The 24389-nt window shown below is 39.6% G+C and overlaps 1 protein-coding gene across 3 annotated transcripts in view; it reads left to right on the forward strand.

Annotated features, from left to right (window-relative positions):
- Window positions 1-22311, forward strand: part of TRIM33 (tripartite motif containing 33) — a 35388-nt gene extending 13077 nt beyond the window's left edge. For 2 of the 3 annotated variants that reach the window (XM_086627435.1, XM_086627436.1), the window contains exons 4-20: window positions 1428-1560; window positions 4521-4637; window positions 7304-7418; window positions 8133-8279; window positions 8808-8925; window positions 9916-10160; window positions 10403-10567; window positions 11317-11517; window positions 12834-12966; window positions 13936-13999; window positions 14224-14383; window positions 15565-15911; window positions 16403-16526; window positions 17566-17640; window positions 18233-18385; window positions 20131-20181; window positions 20264-22311. In XM_086627435.1, the coding sequence (XP_086483561.1) occupies window positions 1428-1560; window positions 4521-4637; window positions 7304-7418; window positions 8133-8279; window positions 8808-8925; window positions 9916-10160; window positions 10403-10567; window positions 11317-11517; window positions 12834-12966; window positions 13936-13999; window positions 14224-14383; window positions 15565-15911; window positions 16403-16526; window positions 17566-17640; window positions 18233-18385; window positions 20131-20181; window positions 20264-20476 (2561 nt within the window). In that variant the 3' untranslated portion in view covers window positions 20477-22311. The remainder of the gene's footprint in view (window positions 1-1427; window positions 1561-4520; window positions 4638-7303; window positions 7419-8132; window positions 8280-8807; window positions 8926-9915; window positions 10161-10402; window positions 10568-11316; window positions 11518-12833; window positions 12967-13935; window positions 14000-14223; window positions 14384-15564; window positions 15912-16402; window positions 16527-17565; window positions 17641-18232; window positions 18386-20130; window positions 20182-20263) is intronic. The other variant, XM_086627437.1, reaches the window with a different exon arrangement.
- Window positions 22312-24389: the final 2078 nt, after the last annotated feature.

The raw sequence follows: 24389 nt of genomic DNA on the forward strand, positions 1-24389 counted from the left end.
TAATGGTTATTGTTTAATAAGAAATATTAGCTATTTAAGTTTAAGCATATTTATAGAAACATAGAAATTTTTTACAACGAGGGTGGTGAGGCACTGGCACAAGTTGGCCAGAGAAGTCGTGGCTGCCCCATCCCTGGAAGTGTCCAAGGCCAGATGGGATGAGGCTTTGAGCAACCTGGTGTAGTGGAAGGTGTCCCTGCCCGTGGCAGGGGGGTTGGAACTAGATGATCTTTAAGATCTCTTCCAACCCAAACCGTTCTGTGATTCTGTATTAACCCTAGTAGGTGAGAAACCCTTAAGGTGAAACCAAATTACAGGGCCCTACAGAGAATTACTAACGTCGTCCATTAGGGATGCTGTGTTGTGGCTGTCAGGGTGATACTACAGCTCCACTTCCCCTTCAGTAACCTGAGTGGGGAGGTGCTGGAAAAATGACTGTTCCAATAAAGTAAAACTTCTATCAGAAATTTAGGGTGGTGTTTGTGAAGATGGAAGCCCACGTGTAGTCGGTGCGCTAGCGTATGGCAAGAGGGTGGCCTGCCTTTGGCCGATGTGCAGCACTCCTTAGTGACTCTTGGTTGCGTGCAACGACTATTCATTGCTTTCTCAGAGGAGCTTGTTCCCTTCTTTCTTATCAGACTAAGAGATGTCCTGGAGACTTCGAATTTCTGTTAATGAGTGTCAGCTGTAGGTTCATGAGCTCTCTACAATGACTTGCATGATATAACAAGCTTCAGAAGTGTTGGAGACTGAGGAAGGCATCATGTTTTAAACCTTACCCATTGCATCTTCCAAAGGCTGCTTTCCGCTGTGCTAAATTCAAAATGTCTTTTGAAGACCATGCAGCACTTCTTAGTGAACTCAGAACTACTTTTTGATCTTATTTGTTATTTGCTAAGTGGAAAAGTTTAGCAATTTAGCTGATGTTTAAGTAACTCAACGCTGGGAATGTTTGCTTTGCGTTTACCGCTTAAGTTACATGTGACTTAATGAGGTTTGTAAAGGTTTTGAAGTGCTAATTTAGAAAAACCATGGGTGTTTGGCAGTGTAAAAGTTTGTGAGGTTTGATCCATGCCTCAGTGTGTCAGGGGTGACGTTGCAATTTACTCTTTGAACAAATGTCCACGATCCTGGTGGTTGTGTTCAGTTTTTACATTCTTGTAGGTGCCCGTGTCTTTTGAGTGCTCGCAATAGGGGAGGAATTCCTCCTCCGCTTTGAATACCATAAAGCAGAAACAGCTGTAAACCGCCCGTACTGTAAATATTTCAGTGAGACCGTGTTCATGGTAACTTTAGGGTGAGAATAGGTCTGTAGTTGTCTTTGCCCAAATTCTTGGTTGTTACTTAGCTTGGAAGTTAGTCGTTTTGCTCTTCGGATTGTCTAAACTTTATTTTAAAATGCAAAAATCGTTTATTTTTAAAAACAGAGGCCGTGGGAGCATCTGGTCAACGTCCTGTTTTCTGTCCTGTCCACAAACAAGAGCAGTTAAAACTTTTCTGTGAAACCTGTGACAGGCTGACATGCAGAGACTGTCAGTTACTGGAGCACAAAGAACACAGGTACCAATATTACCATGTCTTAACTCCGGAGGTGCGCTGTGAGCGGGTGAAGTGGCGTTGGTTTAAAGCAGCTGTGCCATTAAATGCCGTTGTGTTGACGCTTTGTCGGCCTGAAATGGTCCCTGGCCAGGGACAGCCTGGGAGCTGGGCTGAGCTCCGCCACGCGCCGTGAGGCCGCACGCGGAGCGCGTGGTCCGAGGCGATTTGGGGCGATGAAGGCGTTAAATTGCCGGGCATTTACCAGTGCCGTCACCCCGCTGGGAAATCACTGCAGCCCCGAACGCTGCTTGGTGCTGTGAAGAAGCAAAAGTGATAGTGAGTCATGGATGACGTAATTTTTTGAAAGGGGGTATTTTATTATGCAATAGTCTTTCAATTTAGGGTAATTTTGTAGAGGAAGTACAGAGGGGAAAAAATGCTTTGGTTTAGTTGATTGAAATTTGCCTCATTTCAAGTAAAAAGAAATGATGGAGTTTGTCTCTGGAGTTTGCTTTTCTCTTAGCTGCTGGAAAAAATTTGGAACCTCTTAAGGTACACTAAAACTTGCTGCTCTGTAGTACAGTTGTTTGAATGTTTGAAAAAGTATTTTGCAGTGTTATAATAGATAATCTGGAGATAAATATGTATTTATCAGCCTCTGCAGTGCTGCTTTTCCTAGTCAGTCTACAAGTAACAGTTCTCTGTAAAGGTGAAATACTGAGTTTAGGTGTGTGTTTGGTTTGTGTTTTTTTTTTTTTCCAGAGCAGTGATTACTCTCGCAGCCTGATGGAGAGCTTTACTTTTGAAATTAGTACTATTAACATATTAACAACCTCAAATATTCCTGCTCTGTTCTTTCATAGGCTTGATCATAGATATCTTGAAAGAGACACTTGTCCAGAAGACGTGGTCTCCCAAGATGTGTTAACTGACCTTTTCTAGTCAGGTTCTTTGCATCTGTTTTGTGCATGATGCTGACTGATTAACAGGTGTATCTTGTTCTACTTCTCTGTTCTCTTCAGTAACAGAAGAGAATACTTGCTATTAACATAGTTTGTTGCAGAATATTCTTTAAAAATTGTTCTGTCTGCAGATGTGAATTGCAGATGATTAGGGTGGCGGCTTCATCTGCCATGGAGTACAACTGAGATTTTTATGAAGCTCACTAAATCATTGAAGGAAAGTCATGCCAAGTGGAAACAAAAATTTATTTTAATCTCCTGTTTACTTCTTACCTGAGATCCTAATAGCTTGCACCAAAGGAAGATGAATCACCATTTCAGTGGAAACATGGTCCAGTGTTCAATTCAGAATTTCAAGTGAAAGAATTGCTGGTGATTCTGTAGAAAGCTGACGTGCTTTTAGCAGCCTAATGGTGTGCAATTCCTCTAATTTAGCTAGTTTTCAGTCCACACAGTTTGGAAGCTAGAACAATGCAATATTGGGGAGGAAAAAAAAAAAGTCTTTTGGCTGTAGCAGGAGCTACAGCAAAATTTTAGCAATACTAGGTAAGCGTAGATCTTTTTTTCGTCCTTAAAGTGAAAATCTGATTTTCAAAATAAAATAGTTTTAGAAAATCTGCAGATTTCCAAACATTTCAAATTTTGTGGCCTTTGGGCTTTAGTAATGCTACTTTTTGTAGTATAATACCTAAAATCTTGTGATGCTGTTTGTCTGCAAGGGCTTTAGACTGTTTTTAGAAAAAGCAACGTTCGAACATTGAGAGTGAGGAATCTAAATTCTGGGTGTTGAAATTTGTCTGCTGCTGGTACAGATCTAATGAACAGGAGCAGAGTTGTTTCTGTGGTGAATAATGTTCTCTGTGCCAAAGGCTTGTTATCATAATTGTGAGAAATTTGAATCAAGAAATTCAGTGTTACTGTATATTTGATCATATCCGGTCTGTTCCTGTTAGACTCCCAGGTTTTGAAAAGACGGTGCTGTTTTCTTTTCAGTTGTGGTTGGGAGATAATATAAGTTACTTCTAACGCAGCTTATAAAATGTTTCACTTTAATTGTAGGAGTTTTCTGCCAATTTGAATGTTGGGATTTAGTGTGGTGAAGAAAGGAAGACATTCTGGGAACCTAAGTTTTCCCTGTTGTAGGACAAATTATATTTCAGAAGCATGAAGTTTACTTACTGCGAAGACAAGAAGTGGCAAGTGACTGATAGGAATCCTGGGTTTGGGGGGAATCTTTTGGTAGTTGTGCAGTCGATCAGAAAAGGTGAAAACTCTTGGAGCTACTTAATTCTCCTTGCTGTTTTCAGCATAGGCTTTTTGCTTCTGTTGCATTGTTAGTTCCTCTTGTGATGCATAGTATGTTAGGAAAACGCAACTAATTTCATTGTTTTCCTTCGATGTAGCTGCTTGGACTCTTTTCAGATGAAGTAATAGAAGGTGCCTTTGATAGAGTAGCTGTTTGGTTGAAGGACTTGGAAGGGAATGATGTGTTCTTCACTTGGAAGTATCTAAAAAGAAAAAATTAAGGTTTTTTAATAGGAATATTTTCTTTCACATTAAACTAATTCAGTCAGATATAAGCAGTATAATCTCAGCTGAAAAACTTTTTCTGGGATAGTTTTGGGTTTTTTTTTTTTGTGTTGTTTAATGTGTGTTTAAGCTATTAGTGAATTTTCCTCATCTAACGTTAACAAAATATTTTGTCAAACTCTGAAGTTTCTGTGATCTCCTTTAGCTGGTGTTCCGTAGCTTGCTGTCTTGTGGAACGATGCAGTGCATTGTCTCCCTGTGTAGTTGGAATTAATAAGTGGCCCAAAGAGGTTCAGTCTTCTGGACACGTACAAAGGATTTTATCAGTACTGAAACATTTTGCACACTGATCTGCATATGTAGTTAGATTTTTCTATATGTTTTGTCTTTTTTTTTTTTTTTCCAAAATGTTGTAACTTTGCATCTAAATTGGGAACCCTTAGCACATTGCTCTGTGGTGATTGATATCTTCTTTTGCATGTTGAAAAGGTATCAGTTTCTGGAAGAAGCTTTTCAGAACCAGAAGGGTGCAATTGAGAACCTATTGGCCAAACTTCTTGAGAAGAAGAATTATGTAAATTTTGCAGCTGCTCAAGTTCAGAATAGGTAAGTACCCGAAAATCATTAACTGTTACTATTACATTGCCTTTATAATCAATCACAGTAAGATGAATGATGGGACTGGAATAATACTTACATATTAGTTGATTCTGTATCTTTGATTGTGTTGAACTTAACTACTTTTTGGAGTGTTTTCTTCCTTATGATACTGTGCATCTGTAGGAAGTTAATACAAGTAACAAATATCAACGATCATGTCTTGTATGGCAACTTTGAGTAGAACCAAAGGTGTGACACGTTTATTACATTTAGGGGAGGGAAGGTGGGGGGAAAAAAAAGAAGGAATAAAAAAGGCAAAGCAAATTTGCCTTATGTTCAGCTGTAGGTGACAGAAGTGTTGACTGTGGAGATATACAATTTTTTCTTGAAATACTTTAATGTTTCATATGAATGCCTCTGAGAACTGTAACAAAAACTTATTTTGAAAGTGAATAGGAAATTGAGGAGTTTTGTTGGACTGTTTTGTGTGGTGGTGTTTTTTTAATTAGGCAAGCAAAACTTGGTGTAGTTATCTGAAAGGAAGACAAGCTTTTCTTTAGGTAGTCTAACTTAAAAATGCCAGGGTTAGCTTAAATTCAACATCATATAGAACATTGAATATAGAGACAGAGAACATATGATTGCTGCTGGCTTTTCACCCGCTTATGGTGATGTGTGCTGGAGGTCAGGGAATTCCACTGTGATTCTCAGTGGTTTTGTGAGCAAAACTGCAACTGTTAAGTCATTTGCAAAATGAGATATTATCTAGAGATGGGAAGCACAAGGGTAGAAGGAAGTGTACCAAAGATGTAAGGAGAAGTTCTGGTGTAAATTTTTAACTCCTAGTGGTACCATGTATGTTTAAAGAAAAAAGAAATATTTTTAAGGGAAGAACAACATATGACATGACAGAGCCAAACATGTGAAGATGGAAGCTATGAAAATGGAAGGTTTTATGTGCTGATTTGGCACAGAACTCTTTGGAGGGACCCAAAAGAGGACACTGTTGCGAAGCAGGAGGACAAGCTGTAGAATTGTTGCATGCTTGAGGAAGAAACAGAAACCCAGTTACATGGGAAATAGTTAAACTGAGAGCTCAAGAAATGTCACAAAACGTTCTCTGATAAGAATTCAAGGCCAATAATGGGTGGTGCATATATGAGTAACATATTGTAATGGTTTTTTGCTTAAGAGTTTCTGGCTTTGCTGAAAATTCAGTGAATTTCTGCAGCGCGCGGTTGGATTGTGTAAAGATCATGATTATCTGCTGAGCCAAATGGGTAGTGCAAGTGAGGCAGTAGTTTACTTTGACATGCCATTCAGTTACTTTGTTGAAGTGTAGGGCACAAAATCCATTATCATAAAAACTTCAGGGAATGGAAAAAAAAAAAAAGTGTATTACAGTAATATTGTCAGGGTTAGCAATGGAATGAAATTGCCGTCATGTGTGATCTTGGAAGCGTAAAACAGTGTTGAAGGAATAGCTGCCTGCTAGAGTAATTGTAGGTGCCAAAGCCAAGGAGGGACAGCTACCGACTAAACAAAGGGTTGGAATGTCTTTTGGAGTAGAAGACCAGGTTGTGCTGTCACGAAAAAGCACTTGTGAACAGGGTGCCTTAAAGGGCATTTGACACCAACAATGAAGGTCGTTGTCAGACTAATGAGTATTGGTCTTGTGATCATATCAGGATGAATGACATCACAAGTTCAGATACTTGACCTGGTAGTGAAGAAGCCTTTTAAAAAAGGGCAGTTCAAGTCTTTGCTCTCAGACTGGTTGGTGGCAAGATATTGTGCTCTGACTCCTGCAAGTGAAGTAAAGAATCCCACTGCAACGCTGTGTTGTCGTTAGATTAAGGCAGCATAGGATCAAATAAACCCAGAATTTGCAATGGAGTTTAAGAAATGCTGTATTTCAAATTCTGCGGACAGAGCTCGAGATTATTTGCTGGAGTCTGAAGAAGTTGAGAATAGTGCAGATGCTAAAACTGAGGAAGAACGACAGTGATGGAAATGATGAAGAGGTGTGAGGTATTAAAAAACTGAAATGCAGTAGTAGTAAAGCACAAGAGAATAACAGACTAACGTCAGGCACATCAGTAGTGAAACATTTATATCCTTATAGTGTATGGAATGGTATGTAACAGACTTTTTGTTACAAGCGTTTTTGGAGCGAGATGGGGGAGTCCCTCTGTAATTCAGGGTGACTTCTGTTCTGGTTAATATACAATCGCATAAAAGTTTAAGACACTGTGTATAAATTCTTCACAGTGAAAGAGACATGATATGGAGATAGGTATATGTGTAGACAGACACACATGTTCTTGGCTGGGCATGACTTCTGTGTGTTTAAAGATAGAAATAAAGTGTATAAACCACAAGGACTCTCTCATATTATTTAAAGTAAAACACAAGTTGTTAATTGAGATACCATCTCCATCTCAGAGTCTTTAAATTTTTTCCAAAACTGAAATTTTGGATGGCTTTGAAAAAGTTGACTAATGAGAATCTCTGTTAGAAATCAAACACGCTATAAATTTTGCACTTATTGAAACGTCTTGAATATGGAAATTGCTCCTTCTCTCTGTAAGGGTGGGAAAATGCCTGTGGTGTTTAGTATTTGGCAGCATAGGATAAAGTGACTGCCTGACAATACATTTCTCTTTTTTTAGGATAAAAGAAGTAAACGAAACTAACAAACGAGTAGAACAGGAAATCAAAGTGGCTATATTCACCCTCATCAATGAGATCAATAAAAAGGGAAAATCTCTCTTACAGCACCTTGAGGTACAGTTAAGGGAAAAAATAGTGGTGTTCACTGTTTCCAGTCCCCTTTGGGAACTCGCGTTCCATGTTCAAATGCAGTTTGTTTGGTGTGACTGCAGGTGTTGCAATACTGACATTGCCTCTGAGTAGTGTGTTGAGTGAAATCTCTTGCTTATCCTTGCACCAGCTAGAGCCTGTGCCTGCTGTGCCTCAGGTTCGCTCAAGCTCAGGCTTATCATGAAAGACTGCCTGAAAATCATGTTCTGCTTGCTGTATTTCTGTTTATAACATAATTCTAAGGTGTGTATAATCCAGTCTTTTCCTCAAACAGCTTTTTAAAGTTCATGTGAATATATTAGTGCTGTTATGGTTGAGTTCCTTCTTTTTGTCTTCTCCTGATACCTTGTCCAGAAGCTTTTCCTCAGAGTGTAAACTCCTAGAGACAGGTCTGTGTACTTTATCTTGAGCACGTAAAGTGGTGCAATGCGTTTGATGTGACTTGACATCATTCTTTGCTCTACTGGTTGTGCTGGGTTGTTAAAATCAGTGTCCCTCCTTCTAGTGTGAAATAATAGAGAATTATTACTTGATGGTTCTAGCCACTCTGAATAGAGCATTAATATAAGCTGCTTTGCTTGTGACATTTTTCTTTTGCTCTAAGAACTATGATAGTGGTTTACATTTTCTTCATAAATCTGAAGCCCCCATTGTAATAAAGTTTTTGTTTCTTTGTAGAACGTAACAAAGGAGAGACAGATGAAGTTAATACAACAACAAAATGACATCACTGGGCTTTCGCGACAAGTGAAGCATGTGATGAACTTTACTAATTGGGCTATTGCAAGTGGCAGCAGTACTGCTTTGCTATACAGTAAGCGACTGGTAAGGAAGCATCCTCTAACTTGTCTGGACAGTACAAAGAATGTTTAGTCAAAAGAATTTTTGAAGTATCCCGTAGCTTCACTAAATGATATCCAAGGAAGACACGACGAGTTGTTCGTGCTTAGTTTAAAATACAATACAAAAAAACCCTCTGTAACAATGGGATAAATTTCCCAACTTGTACACCACTTGCCATTTGTAAATTAAGGACTTAACAGTTTTATCATAAAAGGAATGGGGTCCATCTCTGGAAAGGCACCTCGGTGTTTCACTTGAGTCCTTGCAGAAGTAGTGTTATTGTGTAACAGTACTTCTCTGTAATCCTCTGAGTTGAGTAAAAAAATTAGTTGTACAGTGGATGACTTTTTCCTGGTGAATCGAGAGCTTTCCAGGCTGCTAACCAAACTTGCTGTTGGCAGTGCTTGCTGGTGATCCAGCAGTCTAAACTCACTGGGCAAATGCACACTCCTTAATGTTCTCATTCTTTATTTCTTTGTCATCAACAGTCTTGTTTTTGCTTTCCATTAGATAACATTCCAGTTACGTCATATTTTAAAGGCACGTTGTGATCCTGTCCCAGCTGCCAATGGAGCAATACGCTTCCATTGTGACCCTACGTTCTGGGCAAAGAACGTCGTCAATTTAGGTGAGAAAATTGTTTGTTTATTCTGTTTTACTTGAAAATCCATAGATTGAGTTGGAGGTGTTCATTCAACATGAGTTGGAGTGCAATACATCTCTTAATGTGGAAGACCAAAACTCTCTTGATATAGCCTGTCTAGCCCTGATTACCCTCCTTACCTGCTTTGTTCTTTCTGTTAGCAAACTTTCTCCGCAGGTTTTGGCTTCCAGTGGGAATGGTTCTAGGAGTGGTTCCTTTTCCCCTCTTAAAGTGGTTCTGATGCTTATAGTATTACACACTAGCACTAAATGGATGCTTTTGTTTTTGCAATAAGCTTTTTGGGCAAGTGGATAGAATCAGTTTTGCCTATCTGAACTTCATATTTAGCTGCGTGTGGAGCAATACTAGATGGCTTAATATGTTGGAAGTTGCATGAATGAGCATAGTTAGGAGGACTGTTGGTATGAGCCAAGTTCACGGCTACGTACCAGCACCAGCAATGTGATTGCTGGAAAGGTAAGTGAATAAAGAAGCGATGTATTCTAAGATGTCTGACACATCTGCAAAGGTAAAGAAAACCAGAGCCTCATAACGAGAGATACACCGCTGTTCCTCTCTCTGTGCCTGCAGCTGCCACACGGCAGGTTATGGCACCAGAGCTGTAATCTTTTGTGTCTTAAGTAGTTTTTCTCAGTGCAGCTGTTTATTCCTTCTTTGCCCCAAGCATGAGCTGCCACGAGATTTGTAATAGTTTTGCTGAGATAGGAGCTGGGAGCTTGGTGAGGTAGGAGCTTGGAGGGCTCGTGTTCTGCATGAGTGCTCGGTGACGGCGGGGATCACTGGACACTTGCAGTTACGATTATTGCACATTGCTGACTGTTGTCAGATGCAGTAATAACGTGCTTTTTTAAGCTCTTTTAAGGATGTAAGGTGTTTAATGTTTTTTTGCCTTATCCTGCAGCACTGTGGGGAGGTGAGCTAGGGTTACTAGTTCTTTTGTTTTGTTTTGTTCAGGTAACCTTGTCATTGAAAATAAACCGACTCCTAGTTACACTCCTAATGTAGTGGTTGGACAAGCTCCTCCAGGAACAAACCATGTCAGCAAAACTCCAGGACAAATCAATCTAGCACAGCTTCGACTTCAGCATATGCAGCAGCAAGTGTATGCACAAAAGCATCAACAACTGCAGCAGATGAGAATGGGGCAGCCAACCAGCTCAGTTCCCAGGCAGACGAGTCCACAAGTCTTACAGCAGCAGGTAAGTACCTTGTACATTCTTATTTCACCCTTTACTGTAACACCGAGACTTAAAATTGCACTACAAACTTTCAAAGCAGTTTGTAAACGTGAACAGCTTTTGAAATTTGACATGCTTTAAATGTGACAGCTATTGGCTTTTCTTGGTGTTATGTAAATAGTAAACCTGCAACTGTGGAAAGAGATTGGCTTCTTTTTTCCATGTTAAAAGCAAAAATTTTAAAAAAACAAAAACCCTTGCAGCCTCCCAGGTTGATCAGCATGCAGACCATGCAGAGGGGTAACATGAACTGTGGGGCTTTCCAAGCACATCAGATGAGAATGGCTCAGAATGCTGCTCGTATACCAGGAATACCACGCCACAATGGACCACAATACTCCATGATGCAACCTCACCTTCAAAGACAAGTATATCCTGCATACACGCTTCATTTGTGCCGTTGTGCCAGACTTTCATTGCAATAGATGGTACCTCCAGCTGTAAATGTGTTTATCTGTAACACAGCTACACGCATTTATATGCTTTTTCATGTTGCATACTGTATTGTGACATTTTTGCTGCACATCAGAAAATTCAAACCTTAAGAATGAAAATGAATTCTAATGCTTGTATTGCATCTTAGTTCTGGGAAACAACATTTCCTGTTTCGCTGTTCAGAGACGTTCAGCTTTTGGGTTTTTTAGAGAATAGTGAGGTTCAAAATGATGTGGTTGAGGATTTTAAATGAAATGAAATTCCAAAATGTTTTTAAATTCAAACCTGAAGCATGATGCAGAGCTCTGCATACCATTAAGAATAAAAATTCTTGACAATGAATGTTAATATGATTGGAAAACCAAAAATGACTTTATAATACTTGAAACAGTTACTCTTTTTTTTTTAAAAAAAGGAAAGTTTGTAGACAGGCATATGAACATAAGATGTGCTGTATATTTAAATATCTAGCCGCATAAAGTCTTTTTTCTCTCTAAATAAAAATAGCAGTTGCTTTGCGTTCAGTGCTGTCAGGTTATGTTGATAGAAACGTGAGTTCATATGTTCTTCCCCTCCAATTTTTTGTTGAGGACTATCATGTAATGCACGTGTTGCAGTTTTACGTGCAGTGACTGTCGGGTTTGTCCATAATGCAGTCATGGTCTCTTCTCTTTTCCTGCAGCATTCTAACCCTGGTCACGCGGGGCCTTTTCCAGTTGTTTCCGTGCACAACACCACTATTAACCCAACTAGTCCTACTACCGCAACAATGGCGAGTGCGAACCGTGGCCCGACAAGTCCGTCCGTTGCAGCAATTGAACTCATTCCTTCTGTAACAAACCCAGAGAATTTACCTTCCCTGCCGGATATCCCACCCATCCAGGTCAGTGGAGAAGATCAGGCACTTACACCGTGGGTGAAGTAATGATCTGCTTTCCTTCTGTGTCTTTTTTTTTATTTGGATACCGGTACTTGTCTGTGGAATGGGATAGTTGGTTATCATTTAAAGTCGAAGAATTATAATCGTCAGCCTTTGACTTGAGCATGCAACTATTTTCACTACATAGGGCTGACCTGCTCGACCTGCGTTAACCTTTAGATTAATCATTATTTAATGACTATCCTATAGCAAAATTAATACTTAGATTAGTTAATCCCAAGTACTGTGTTCACTTCCTTTCTTACAGAAGACTATCCCATGGGAAGATATCACTAGAATAGTTGAATAGTTGCATATGTCAAATGTCCTGAATGGTGATTTATTCAGAGTTAAAATTGCCTGGCACTTCTCTGTGATGTTCCTAAACGTCAGAGAAAAGGTGTCCCACTGCCCTGCTTTCCTCTCTCCTCGCGTTTCCTCTGAACCCCAGTGGTGTGGCTGCAATTGTTTGCTTGTATGCAAGAGGCCAGCAACTTTTTAACTCTTAATCTGTAGAGTGTCATGCTTAAGGGTTGTATGTGCAGTTCTGTAATGGATCTGCAGTTAATTGGCTAGTGTAAGAATAGTGGGGAAAAAGGGATCACATCTCTGGATGTGATTGATCTGCAGTGCTGGAGCTTTGTTTAGTCATTAGAACAAAACACGAGTGTGACTGGTTATGAATGATTCAGCTGTATGTGTCCAAAGTTCGTGATACACCAAGTTAGAAATAGTTGTTAGTGGGATAGTCTAAAACATAAATACGCAACTTCTAGGTGCACTGAAAGTGCAGAATTCTGTTAAGGTGCTCTTTTTAGATACTAAAATCTGTGTAAAAAGGGAATGGGAGGGAGGGAGACTTCACATCATGCTAAGGAAAAACAAGTTCATGGTTTCCCTTAACATCTTAATTGTGAAGTAACTGCTGCAACGTTAGCGATACAGATGGTGTCAGCGTAGGAACGACCGGATTGCTAACACACCGAACATCTGGGAACCAAAAAGTTTGGAATGACCTAGGTGCAGCCCGTGACTGTACTGGAAGAACTCAAATATTTAGGAGCTTTTGAAAAATCTTACTTTAGGTTTCTGAGTGTGGGTTTCTGTTTTGAAAGACTGATCTTTGTATGAAACTGATAAAAATGCTTGCTGATGTTCTGAGTCCTTGAAGGGACAGTGGACAAGTCTGGTGAAGATGTTGATCACAGTCTAAAGATGTGGCACTATTAAGAAACTTTCACAAGACCTCTCTGATTAAAACTTTTGTTTTTGCTTCTTAGCTTGAAGATGCTGGTTCAAGTAATTTAGATAACCTTCTAAGTAGATATATTACAGGCAGCCACCTACCCCCACAACCTACGAGTACCATGAATCCCTCCCCAGGACCTTCAGCTCTATCTCCAGGGTCATCAGGTAAATGCGATAGGTATTTCTAGTGATTCTAGAAAGTGATGGATATTTCTAGTGTTTAAGTTGAAAATAATTGCCTACTGTTTCCTGCCAAAAGGGAAGTGATATTTTGTTAGTTTAAAATTTATTTTGCTCAGAAGTAAATTCTTCTGGAAATTTAAGTTTTACTCTTCAGAAATATGTGCTGACTGTTTGTTACTATAAACATGAATGCAGTATTCCAAATATATGTGTAGACTATGTCTTTGTCCTATGTTACTGTAATCCTTTTTTCTTTTTTTGTGCTTCAGAGAATGTAGTTCAGTTATTGTCTCTTAATGATGACTGTCTAGGCCATTCTGAGGTTTGAGAAGTAAGTTTATAGAATAGCTTAGTCACAGAAATACTTGCACCCAACAATAATTTGAGCAAGGTCATTCTATGTATAGCCAGTTGATAGAGCATTCATTATGCATGTCAACAAATTAAGTCACCAATACCCAACGCTGAGTTATTTAACCATTGAAAATATCCATTTTTGTTAGTAAGAAGCTGCTTTCAGTCATTTGATATGTGTTTCTCTTAGTCTTCTCTCAGCAAGGTTACTGTCAGATTCTGTGAATGAATGGTTGCAGCAGTGGAACTTAGGATGTTTCTCAAAACCTGCATGCAAAACATAGTCTGCTTTTCTTGGCTTTGTTGGTGGATGTTAATGGATAAAATTTGAGGACTTAATGGGCTGAGAACTATAGCGCTGTTTGGATTAGGTGAAACAATTATTGGGACTCTTAACAACAGTGTGTTGTCTGTTGTTTTTATTTGATGTGATGTGCTAGACCTTTATTCTGATCGAACAACTGAGAGAGCAGCTGACTTACATGAATTACTAAATTAGGACATTCTAGCAGCACTTCTGGCATTACTCAACTCTAGTCGTTTATTTTATTGCAGAATGTAAATTTGTACCAAGTCAACTTCTACACTTCTTCACAGGTTTATCCAACTCCCACACTCCTGTGAGGCCACCTAGTACCTCCAGTACAGGTAGCAGAGGCAGGTGAGTATGTGACGTTAACGCTGCCAGGCTGAAAAATGAGAGGTGAAGAATTCAAAAAAATGAATTGGCAACGGGTCAATAGGGCTTTGATATAACTGTGACCCAGTAATGGAAGAATGTTCTGTTCTGACATGCTTTGCCTTTGAAATAGTTTAGGAAATGGTCACTTAAATTTCTTTGGTCTGACAAGTTTTCCTCTTATTCATGTGCTGATATCTTTCTAGCTGTGGCTCCTCAGGCAGAACTGCTGAGAAAACAAGTGTTAACTTCAAGTCTGACCAAGTGAAAGTCAAGCAAGAGCCAGGGACGGAGGAAGAGATATGCAGTTTCTCAGGAACAGTGAAACAGGAGAAAACAGAGGATGGCAGAAGGAGTGCTTGCATGGTAAAGTTAGTTTGTGCAACAGTATGTTTTGATTTTCCTAGCAGCATGTTTAAGAATTTGGAAATTGTCAAGAAATTTTACTCCTAGGCCTCACATTCTGTTAACAGCCCTGAAGAGTGAGAGCGATTTTGCTCCCTGGCAGTATGTCTGGACTTTAAGTGCAGGCCAGCTCAAGTGTTGAGCTGTCTGGTTTCGTAGTACTGCCTTGAGTAGCCTGATCTCGTTGAGAGGCGTCCCGGCCCATGACAGGGAGGTTGGATTAGATGATCTCTAAGGTCCCTTCCAGCCTATGCCATTCTATGATTCTATGAATTACTGGGGGTTGGTGACATAGATACCAGTAAGCTGGCAGTGGGACTTGGACAGTAGCTTGCTGGCTTATGTTCAACAATTAATTGATGGTAGATGTTCCCTTCCTGATTTGGACAAAGGCTTGACCTAGTGATGAGGATGCAAAACACCCCCAGTCCTTGTCAGTTTTACATATTGTGATAGGTAGTTGTGCATTGAAAGTAGTCCGAGCGAAAACGGAACGTAGTCTCGGTGTGGTCCCTGTTGAGGACTTTTATTAAACCCTTGAGTACTGTGCTCTGCCAGACACGGGGAGTCTGTTGTGGAAGTTTCATCTTTAGCTGTTACTCCCAGCAGTGCAGTGTCTGTGCTGCTTTTAATCCCTAACTAATAAAAACTGTAAGTCCCCATTGTTAGACACATACGAACGTTTAGGAACTCTTACTAATTACACTGAGAAATCTTCCAATCAGTCAAAAGTTCTTATGCCAGAGCATGAATGAAGTATTTGTGCAAGTGAATATTTTCTGGTGTTTCCCAGCTATGCTTGATTTAATAGGATTGTGTGCTGGGAGCAGGGTGATGGATTTGAGGATTTTTCCTAATGACAGTGAAGGTATATTTTTAACAATTTATCAGTGTGTTTGGCTTTGAAAGTGTGTGTATCATATTATATATCGCTAGAAATGAGTCTGTCCTTGAAAGGATGGACTTGTGAAAAAGTAGTTTTCCGTACTGTATGCAACTCAGATTTTCATAATGATTTACCACTTATTTTGGGAAATGTGTGTAGTACCTTTAGATGGTGGATGGCTTTTGACTTCCAACACATGAAGAAAGACACCCTTGTAAAATGACTCTCTGATTTTCGTGTTCTACGTTCATTTCAGCTTAGCAGTCCTGAGAGCAGCTTGACGCCACCACTATCCACTAACTTGCATCTGGAAAGTGAATTAGAAGCATTAGGAAGTCTTGAAAATCATGTAAAAACTGAACCAGCAGATTTAAGTGAAAGTTGCAAACAGTCTGGACATAGCCTTGTAAATGGGAGATCCCCAGTGCGGAGTCTAATGCACCGATCAGCTAGAATCGGAGGAGAAGGCAATAACAAAGATGATGATCCAAACGAAGACTGGTGTGCTGTATGCCAAAACGGAGGGGATCTGTTATGTTGTGAAAAGTGCCCAAAGGTGTTTCACCTGACTTGTCATGTCCCGACTCTCCTCAGCTTTCCAAGGTACCAGAAACAGTGTCGTGGTTCCTGAGAACAGCTCTGTGGTCTCCTTCATGTGGTAGATTTCAACCCAGTACCAAAACTGGTATTTGATCCTCAGCATCAGCCAGTTCTGCATGGTTTCCTGTCAGTAAAACAACCTGGCATTTCAAAGGCCTGCCTGAATCCTTCTGCGTGCAGCTGATCAGTGTTTATCTGATAAATATATCGTGTCTCAAAGTGCGATTCTGTTATGCAAAGTTCATTTTAAAGTCATGGTGAAGAAGGTGTTGTAAAGTATTAGAACATGCTTGGGAGAGGAACATGAGGGCAGGAAAAATGGCCTCAACTGGCAGAATTATCTCGAGCATTAGGTGTTATTCCTTATCTTTGGACATCCAAGTCTTCACTACAGTACAATGTGGATTTGTAAGACCTAATGAAAAAATCTGTGTAGTCATCACTGATGAGACTGTCTCTGGGTATCTGGAATAATTGTGTTTATTTCTGTTTAGCGGAGAGTGGATATGTACATTCTGCAGAGATCTCAGCAAACCAGAAGTAGAATATGATTGTGACAATTCACAACACAACAAGAAAGGGAAAACAGCACAAGGCCTGAGTCCTGTGGACCAAAGGGTATGTCTCAAATGTGTAGGAATCTGTTTCCTAGAAAAAAAGTGCTTTCTCACATTAGCTATCCCCTAGGATTTCTTGGAGATGTTTTTGCTGTGACTGCAGCAAATTAAATGTAGTTGTGGCTTTTGAAAAAAAAAAAAAACAAAAAACAAAATGAGTAATGAGATTTTTCTTGCTGTGACCACATATCCAGGTGTTGGTGACCATGTAGGTGCACTCCATTACGTTGGGATTCTAATCACCTGGTAGCTAAAACTTGCATGTAAACACATATTCTGTATTGGAACACATCCTTTAATGTGCATTAATCTCTTCGGTGTTCTTAATTAGAAGTTCTTTATGTTTTACATTGATGTAAATATTGTTATATTTACATCATGTAATATATATAAACTATTCATAAAAATAGTTCTGAGAGTTTGGTCTGTTATGTTCTTGCTGTGGTAGATGCTGGAAGTATTTAGGTGCATTCTTGTGGAAGGTGTAATGACCTTGACAGTCAGAATTATTTTTAGCTTTATCAGTCAGCCTGTGCATAAAGTGTTTGAGTATTATCAAATCAAATTCCTCCAAAGGAATTACAAGCCAAGAAAAGAAAAATATTTAAACAGGGGATTCATAGAAATGCTCTGGCTTTGTTTTCAAATTGTTTACTTTTGTCTTGTGGGAAAAAGAATAAAAGTCTGCAACTCAGTCTTTTCCTGTTACATGCAGTTATGGTTGAACAAAAGCAGTTGTAGTTTGTCTTTTTTTTGTAATTTGACTGTGTTTTAGCAGGCCTCGTCATGTTTGACCTTAGGCCTAGGCTTTTGTTTAGGAAGAAGAAAGCAAAAAGGGGAATGTGTTTCTGCTATGTGAACAGTAACGTGGTGTTCTACCCTCTCGACAATGCTCTTTATAATTAAGCTTGGGGGATTGCACTGAAATTTTCTGGTACTAAGCTGCTAAAGTACAAACCTTTTTAAAATAGGGAAATACGAACTTCTGGGCTGTGGATAAATTAAGGATATTAATGTGAAACTGTTTATTTCTTTGTAAGAAATGTGAACGTCTCCTGCTTTACCTGTATTGTCATGAGCTGAGTATTGAATTTCAAGAGCCAGTCCCAGCCTCGGTGAGTCTCCTGAAAAATAGTTTATGATTTATTTTTGGCATAACATCTCTAAAAGTCTAGAGTGGATATCAGGAAGGAACTGTCTGCTTTTACTTGAAGCATGTTCCCTTGATGGATCTAAAAGTTCTGGTGGTCTTGCAGTATTTCGTGATTCTGACAAACTGATTCTGTAGCTTCTCCATGCAAAAGCTTTTGAGACTTTTCCCAATCTCAAACCCAGATATTTAAAAATACTTAGCAGTTGTTGAATTGGAAGATGATGTCTCAGGATACCCATGAAATTGAAAATGCTTTTAGGACACTTTTTTTTTTTACAATCTCTTAAATGAAAGGAGGAAAGAAACTGCTTTGACTCTCCTGTTTTCAGCTGTAAAAGAAGGAACTATAATGAAAAGCATTACTGTGCGATGGTAAACACTGAAGGTGAAAAAGAACTTCTTAAACACTTTGAGGAGAGGAAAATGTTCTCACTGGACATGCATACAATGTGTGATGAGATTAGCTGATTGATATTTTGATAAATGAAGAAATTCCACTGCTGCTGCGGACTAAGTAGTCATTGTAGTGATGAATCACAATTTGTTTTTTACAGATACCAAACTACTATAAAATTATAAAGAAACCGATGGATTTATCTACAGTGAAAAAGAAACTGCAAAAGAAGCATTCCCAACACTACCAGACTCCTGAGGATTTTGTGGCAGATGTCCGGTTGATCTTCAAGAACTGTGAAAGGTTTAATGAAGTATGTTAACTTCCAATCTCTATACATTTTTTTCACATGGTTGTGCAGCTTCTCCAATTAAAGGCTCTGCTTCCAGTTGTAACTTCTGCTTGTGGAGCAGATGCTGAATCAGACACCTAAAAAGCAAACAAGACAAATGCAATTACAGAACTACCTCTGAGTTTTAGCTAAATGGGGAGATCAGGCTTTGACAGAGGGAACTTGAGTGCATTCCCTGGCACGGATGTATGACTGAGGAGCAGGGTGACCTCGTTACTACACCTTGAATAGACTGTAGAAGTGCTTACCCAGTGTGGTATTGAAACAACCAGTCCTTAAAACTGTCTCAAGCTATACAAAGAATTGTTCTTACACTTGTGAAACATAGTAGGCCTCTACTGAGGGAGCTTCCTCTACTGAGGAAAAGTGCTTTTCTGAAGAATATTCTGCTGGTTCTAGTACCTCGTGCAGACTGAACCCAGAAAAGCATTGTGTGTGTTATGTTGGCATTAAACGTAGTGCTTTAGCTCACGGTTAGTTGGGCTCTCACAAAAATCAGTTTTCAGTAGGTAACTTCTGTATAGAGTCGTACTTTTGATGAACGTGGAAAGCTGACTGACTTTGCAGTGAACCCATCTGATAATGAAATATTTGCACCTTTCATGTGAATTGTGACTTGGGGAGATAAATTACCTAAATGTTATTACTAAGTGAAGCAGTGGAAAAATATTCTGAATAACAAAAAAAAAAAGTGGTATTGTGCTGAGAGGAGCTGAGATAAGAGGTTGTCCTCGTTTCTGAGATGCCTGAAAGCAAGGATGGCAGAAAGCCCTGGGGAGAAGGCCTCGCAGGGAATGGCTTTCTGCTGACCTTAGAAATGCGTAAAACAGCCAGTGGTGTTCTGCAGAACGCAGTCCGAGTCTTGCAGCGTTCAGGCTGCGTTTCTGACTCCGAGGAAGTAAATGGGAGGAAGTACACAAACCCAGTTAAAGTCTCAACTGTTTCACAAGTGCACTAGGAGGAATCAAGGTTGATGGTGTACATGCTCACCAGCACTGGGGACTTTGACACCCTCGGCTCCCTTGTGTCTCTGTGTCAGGTGGAGGTTAACGAGCACTGTGGAAGAAGTTGCAATTAGTGAGCTTCTCAATCAAAGGAATTAATGAAGCATCTCCTGCAGAGGAAAACATGCTGTAGCCCTTAGGGATAAGAGTGAAACAGGGAGACAGGACTGATGGATGTGGTTTCTTTTTTTTTTTAAAAAAAAGAGGTGTTTCAGACTTGTCTCGTTGTTTGAAGTGCTGGCTCACGGCGAGAGATGAGTCGCCCTGACCTCTCGTAATAGCATCGTGTCCAGTGCCTTTAAGCCATGTGCTTTTAAAAAGTAGAAATCAAAGCAGGGTGAGACCCTCGAGAAAGTGGTCTTACGGAGCACTTCTCGCTGCAGTGAGACTTCTCCACAGTAATGTCCGGGCAACTGAACTTCATAACAAAGAAAGCAGTCATGAGTAGAGTGCAATTTTGAAAATGACTGGGAGACACTTACTTGTACAAAAGTTGTGTGTTTTGTTGAAGGTTTATTTACCTGATGTCACCCTCCTAAGACTGTTTTAAAGCTGCTTTCTCTAAGTTTGAGAACTAAAGTGGTGTAGTCCATAACAAACTGTTTGTTGTTATGGCTGACTTTAGTCATCCAATCCTATGCAATCTCATAACTTTAGAAGGGATTATAATTTCATTTTTTTTGACTCTGGTATCCTTTTTAGATGATGAAAGTTGTTCAAGTTTATGCAGAAACACAAGAGATTAATTTGAAGGTAAGCGTTTCAGACCATGCACACTTGGTGAAGGGATGTGCATTTCCAACAGGTGAATATTCCTGTCTTCTTTTATTTACAGGCTGATTCAGAAGTAGCACAGGCAGGGAAGGCAGTTGCATTATACTTTGAAGATAAACTTACAGAGATCTACCCAGACAGGACCTTCCAGCCTTTGCCAGAATTTGAACAGGAAGAAGACGATGGTGAAATAACTGAGGACTCCGATGAAGATTTTATACAGCCACGTAGAAAACGCCTAAAATCAGATGAGAGACCAGTGCATATAAAGTAATCTAATGATACGGACTTAAAATTTATTGTAAAAACTGTTATTTAAGTGTTCCTGGAATATTATCATGCCTACAGTGGCCATCTTGAAGAAGCTGATAGCTTTTTAGACAGTATTAGATTGCAAAAAACACTTGTACAGAAAAAAGCATTCTCATCAAAAGGGGAAAAAAATGTATTGTAAATTTTTTGTGGGTATTTTTTTTTTCCCCCTTCATTATTTGCTATATTCTTTCTTTTCCTGATGGAGGGGACGCACTCGTCCTGGTCTCACAGATAGAGGTGGATGAATGTTGAAGAGAAGCAGTTTTGATAAGAGATGTTCCATGTACAGATAAGACTGCTTAGTACAGTGTTCTGCGGGACTGGACCGATACGGTTGCAGTTCTCTTGCATTCATGCTAGACTGCAGTGTGAACTGTCAGCACTGTTCCTGACATCCCCTCTTTGTGTGAACTTGTGTCGCGTTAGTCGTTGCTTTTGTCATCTCGTTTAAGTGGTATTGTGAATAACTGGTCTTCTGTGTTGATCCCATTATCTAAATTTGACTTTATACGTTTTATGTATAGCAAAAGGAAAAAAAAAATCATTAAACTGTTCTGAATTGGCAAGTGCAGGAGTGTGAGTTCTTGACAGATGAAAGACTAAACTGGTTGCAACAATCTCTCTTCAGAAGGGGTAGGTGTATTTATTATTAGTCCTGTACACAGAACATTTTAATGGTGTTCATGGCAAAAGTCTGAGCATCGTGTCATCTGTCCCTGATCCCCCCAGTGAGGCAGAATGTTATCTCCAGTATTCACTGTCTAATTTTCTGTACTTAAAATATAGACCGAAGAGGTAATAACTGGTTGGGGTGTTTTTCCAGTCTTCCTAAATATCAGTTTCTAATAGACCACTCGGCAAACAATAACATATTAACTACCAAATGTGTAAAATTTCCTGTATTCACTTTGTCTTATTTGTAAATAGTGAATTGAGATTTCTTGCAGATCAGCAACATTTGCTGAACTGTTTTTAAGCTAATATGTATTCTTATTAATTGTTCCTATCGAGAAAAGATTTGTAATATATGCTATTTCTAACATTGCATTCATTTTGAGGTTCTGTCTTATTTTTATTAGAGTACTACTCAGAACTTTCTTCAGAAGCAGCTTATGAGCAAAATGTCTAGAAAGATTGGAATAAATCTGTTGAGATTGGGTTTCTTGTCTATCCAGTGAACAAAGCACTTGCACAGACCAGGATTTGGCTTTGAGTGGTTTCTGGTCAAATGTTGAAAATAACCATGTCTAAACCCTGTGGCAGGCTCTCTGCCTTCCCATTGCACACTGCCATCATTCCAGCATTTCTGTTTAGAAATGAGGTCATCGCAAATTAATTGTAGTTTGAACAGTTGTTTCCTTCTTTCCTGGCAGAAATCAATACTAGAAATAATAAATGTGGTTTCTGGCCTTCACATAGGTCTCGTTAAAATGAGATGAAGAAATTTTGAAATCAGATGAGGTTAAGTTGACAGAGCATAAATTTGCCGTAAGATTTTGTGTGAATACAGCAATTCTGTGGTAGATCAGTGGGGTTTTGGTATACTCAGCATGAGCAATTCCTGTGACATTGTATACACTTTACCATAATGGTAAAGATAAATATTTTAGCACAGTGTATGAAATTGAGATATGCTCTCAGCAATTTTTTATGCAAATCACTTAAGGTTTGGTTTCTTTTGATAAGAACAAAGTATATGTACCTTGTGACTGTACCTCTCATACAACAAATAAGGGAACTGAAGGTATTTGTAACTTCCAGCTCGCTTCGTTAGATTACACAAATGTTACACTTAAAACTGGGGTGTTTTTTCATTTCTCAGATATTAACATATAGTGCCAGTTTAAATTTATTTTTTACCAGTTTCTATGTGAAAGGAAAGTAATTCTGAAACATGTTAAACTGACAAATAGCAAAAACTTTGCCCGTAGAAAGGATGGCGTGTGTGAACAGGACACTAATAGTTACGAGGGATCGTTTAATGGCTCTGTGTATTGCCTATTTATGCATTTCTAGTTTCTCAGCTTCATTTTGCAAAGGAATATTATTAAAACCATCATGAAAATAAGATTTTGTGAATTCTCTTCAGTTGGGTTTACCATTTTTATGGCGCTTAAGCACTCTAGCTTTTGTACCTTCAGGCCTCAGCTTTTTAACTGTTCACTTTGTCAGGCACCAGTTGTGGACTCAAGTGTTGCAGAGAGCCGCTGCCTGAACTGGAGCACAGGACAGACACGATGGCATCCTGTAGATTATGTCGCAGAGCGGGGGAAGGACCGCGCCGCAGAGCTGCGGTTCGGTGGCAGCGCATGCTCCCTGGCTGCTGCAAGAACGGTGCCATCTGTTGTCCGCCCAGACCTGAAGTACCAGCCCCCAGAGCAGATGTCAAAATGTTTTGAGATGGCCTCTGTGTTTGGTTCACTCCCTGTGACAAGATGGAAAGATTGTCAGACTTGGTAGGCTGGCGATGCAGCCCGTGTGCCCCTGGTTCACCTGCAAACCACAAGTGGTGAGATGAGAGCTCACGGTGATGATGAGGCACATAACCCACTGAACTTGTAGAATTGGTCCTTCATTCAGCTCATCAGGGCTCAGTAGTATGTGGAATTTTGGCTTGTGTGCAAGAAATTTTAAGCATTTATTTTTTTATATAAAAGAAACAAAACAATGTTCTCTTCCCCCCCCCTTCATTTTGAAACTCCAACAATTCAATGATTGCTTTGAAATTAGTGAAGTTCCATTCAAAAATATTTGAAAGGATAGATAAGCTCTGCTAATACATTTCCTGATCTCATAGTCTGTAAATGTTCATCGTAGAACTGGTCAAAGTTTGCTCGGTCAGAGCAGCTTTTTGGAGCCCCACTGTATGTAATTTGTTCAAGAGCAAATTAGTGGCGTGTGTTACTCTGAGCATCCTCTCCACGCCGGGTCCGTGGGTGCAGTACGTGCACGTGACTGTTTTACCCCGGGAACTGGAGCGTGGCTCGTGTCAGGAACGCCGCGCAGTGGGTGCGCTCCGCGTGCCCGCTGCTCCGCGCGCTCCCACGCGGCAGGCAAAGGCAGTCTGGCCCTTGGTGTAACTATGCTCTCGTTCAGGACGCTTGTACAAAAGACCATTCATGTCTTAATTTTTGTTGTAAATGACCCTGAAGTTTACGTTAATCCAAAGAAGTAAAAGGCAACTTGCTTTTGAAAGAAGAGCGCAAAGGGTGCAGCGTGCGGCTTGCGGACTCTGGGTTACCTCGGCAGGTATCCTGCCCTGTAATTACTAGTGATTAGCGATAACCAGCTGAATAGGTTCAGGTCTTATTTAACTCTGCACTGGGATTAAGTGGCCTATAGTATAATAAGGCAGAGTTGCTATCCAAAAAAAGGATGTTGCCCAAACTTTTGAAAATAGAAATGCTCTGTTGAATGTGAAGAGATTGGTTTTTTTTTGTGTGGAGTGTCACCATCACTGTTACTTATGAGGTTTGACTGTGTCAGCACACTTAAACTGGATTGTTGGAATGTTTTATAAACATTTCTGCAAGTCACTGCAACAGAAGTCCTTAATTTAGCCTGAATTTATCGTTTTATTTTATAACCTGGTTTATTGGCTGACCTCTAAATTTTAGGTAATGGCAACAGTATCTTAAAGCTGCATGTATGATGTACTGAAAGTTGGCTTTTTCTTGTTTTTCTTACTCTCTTCCTTGGAAAAAGCAATAAAACTGCTTTGTCTGTTGCCTATTAGCATGACAGGAATCCTTTCCTTTGGATAGTGATTTTATAGGAAAGTTTGTATGCATATCACCAAGTCTAGCTTTTAAAAACAAAGTGTGCGGGAGTTATTGACAATATAGTGTGGCATTTTATTTTAAAAATTGGAG

The sequence above is a fragment of the Tauraco erythrolophus genome, chromosome 27 (assembly GCF_009769465.1).
Source record: "Tauraco erythrolophus isolate bTauEry1 chromosome 27, bTauEry1.pri, whole genome shotgun sequence".
NCBI lineage: Eukaryota > Metazoa > Chordata > Aves > Musophagiformes > Musophagidae > Tauraco > Tauraco erythrolophus.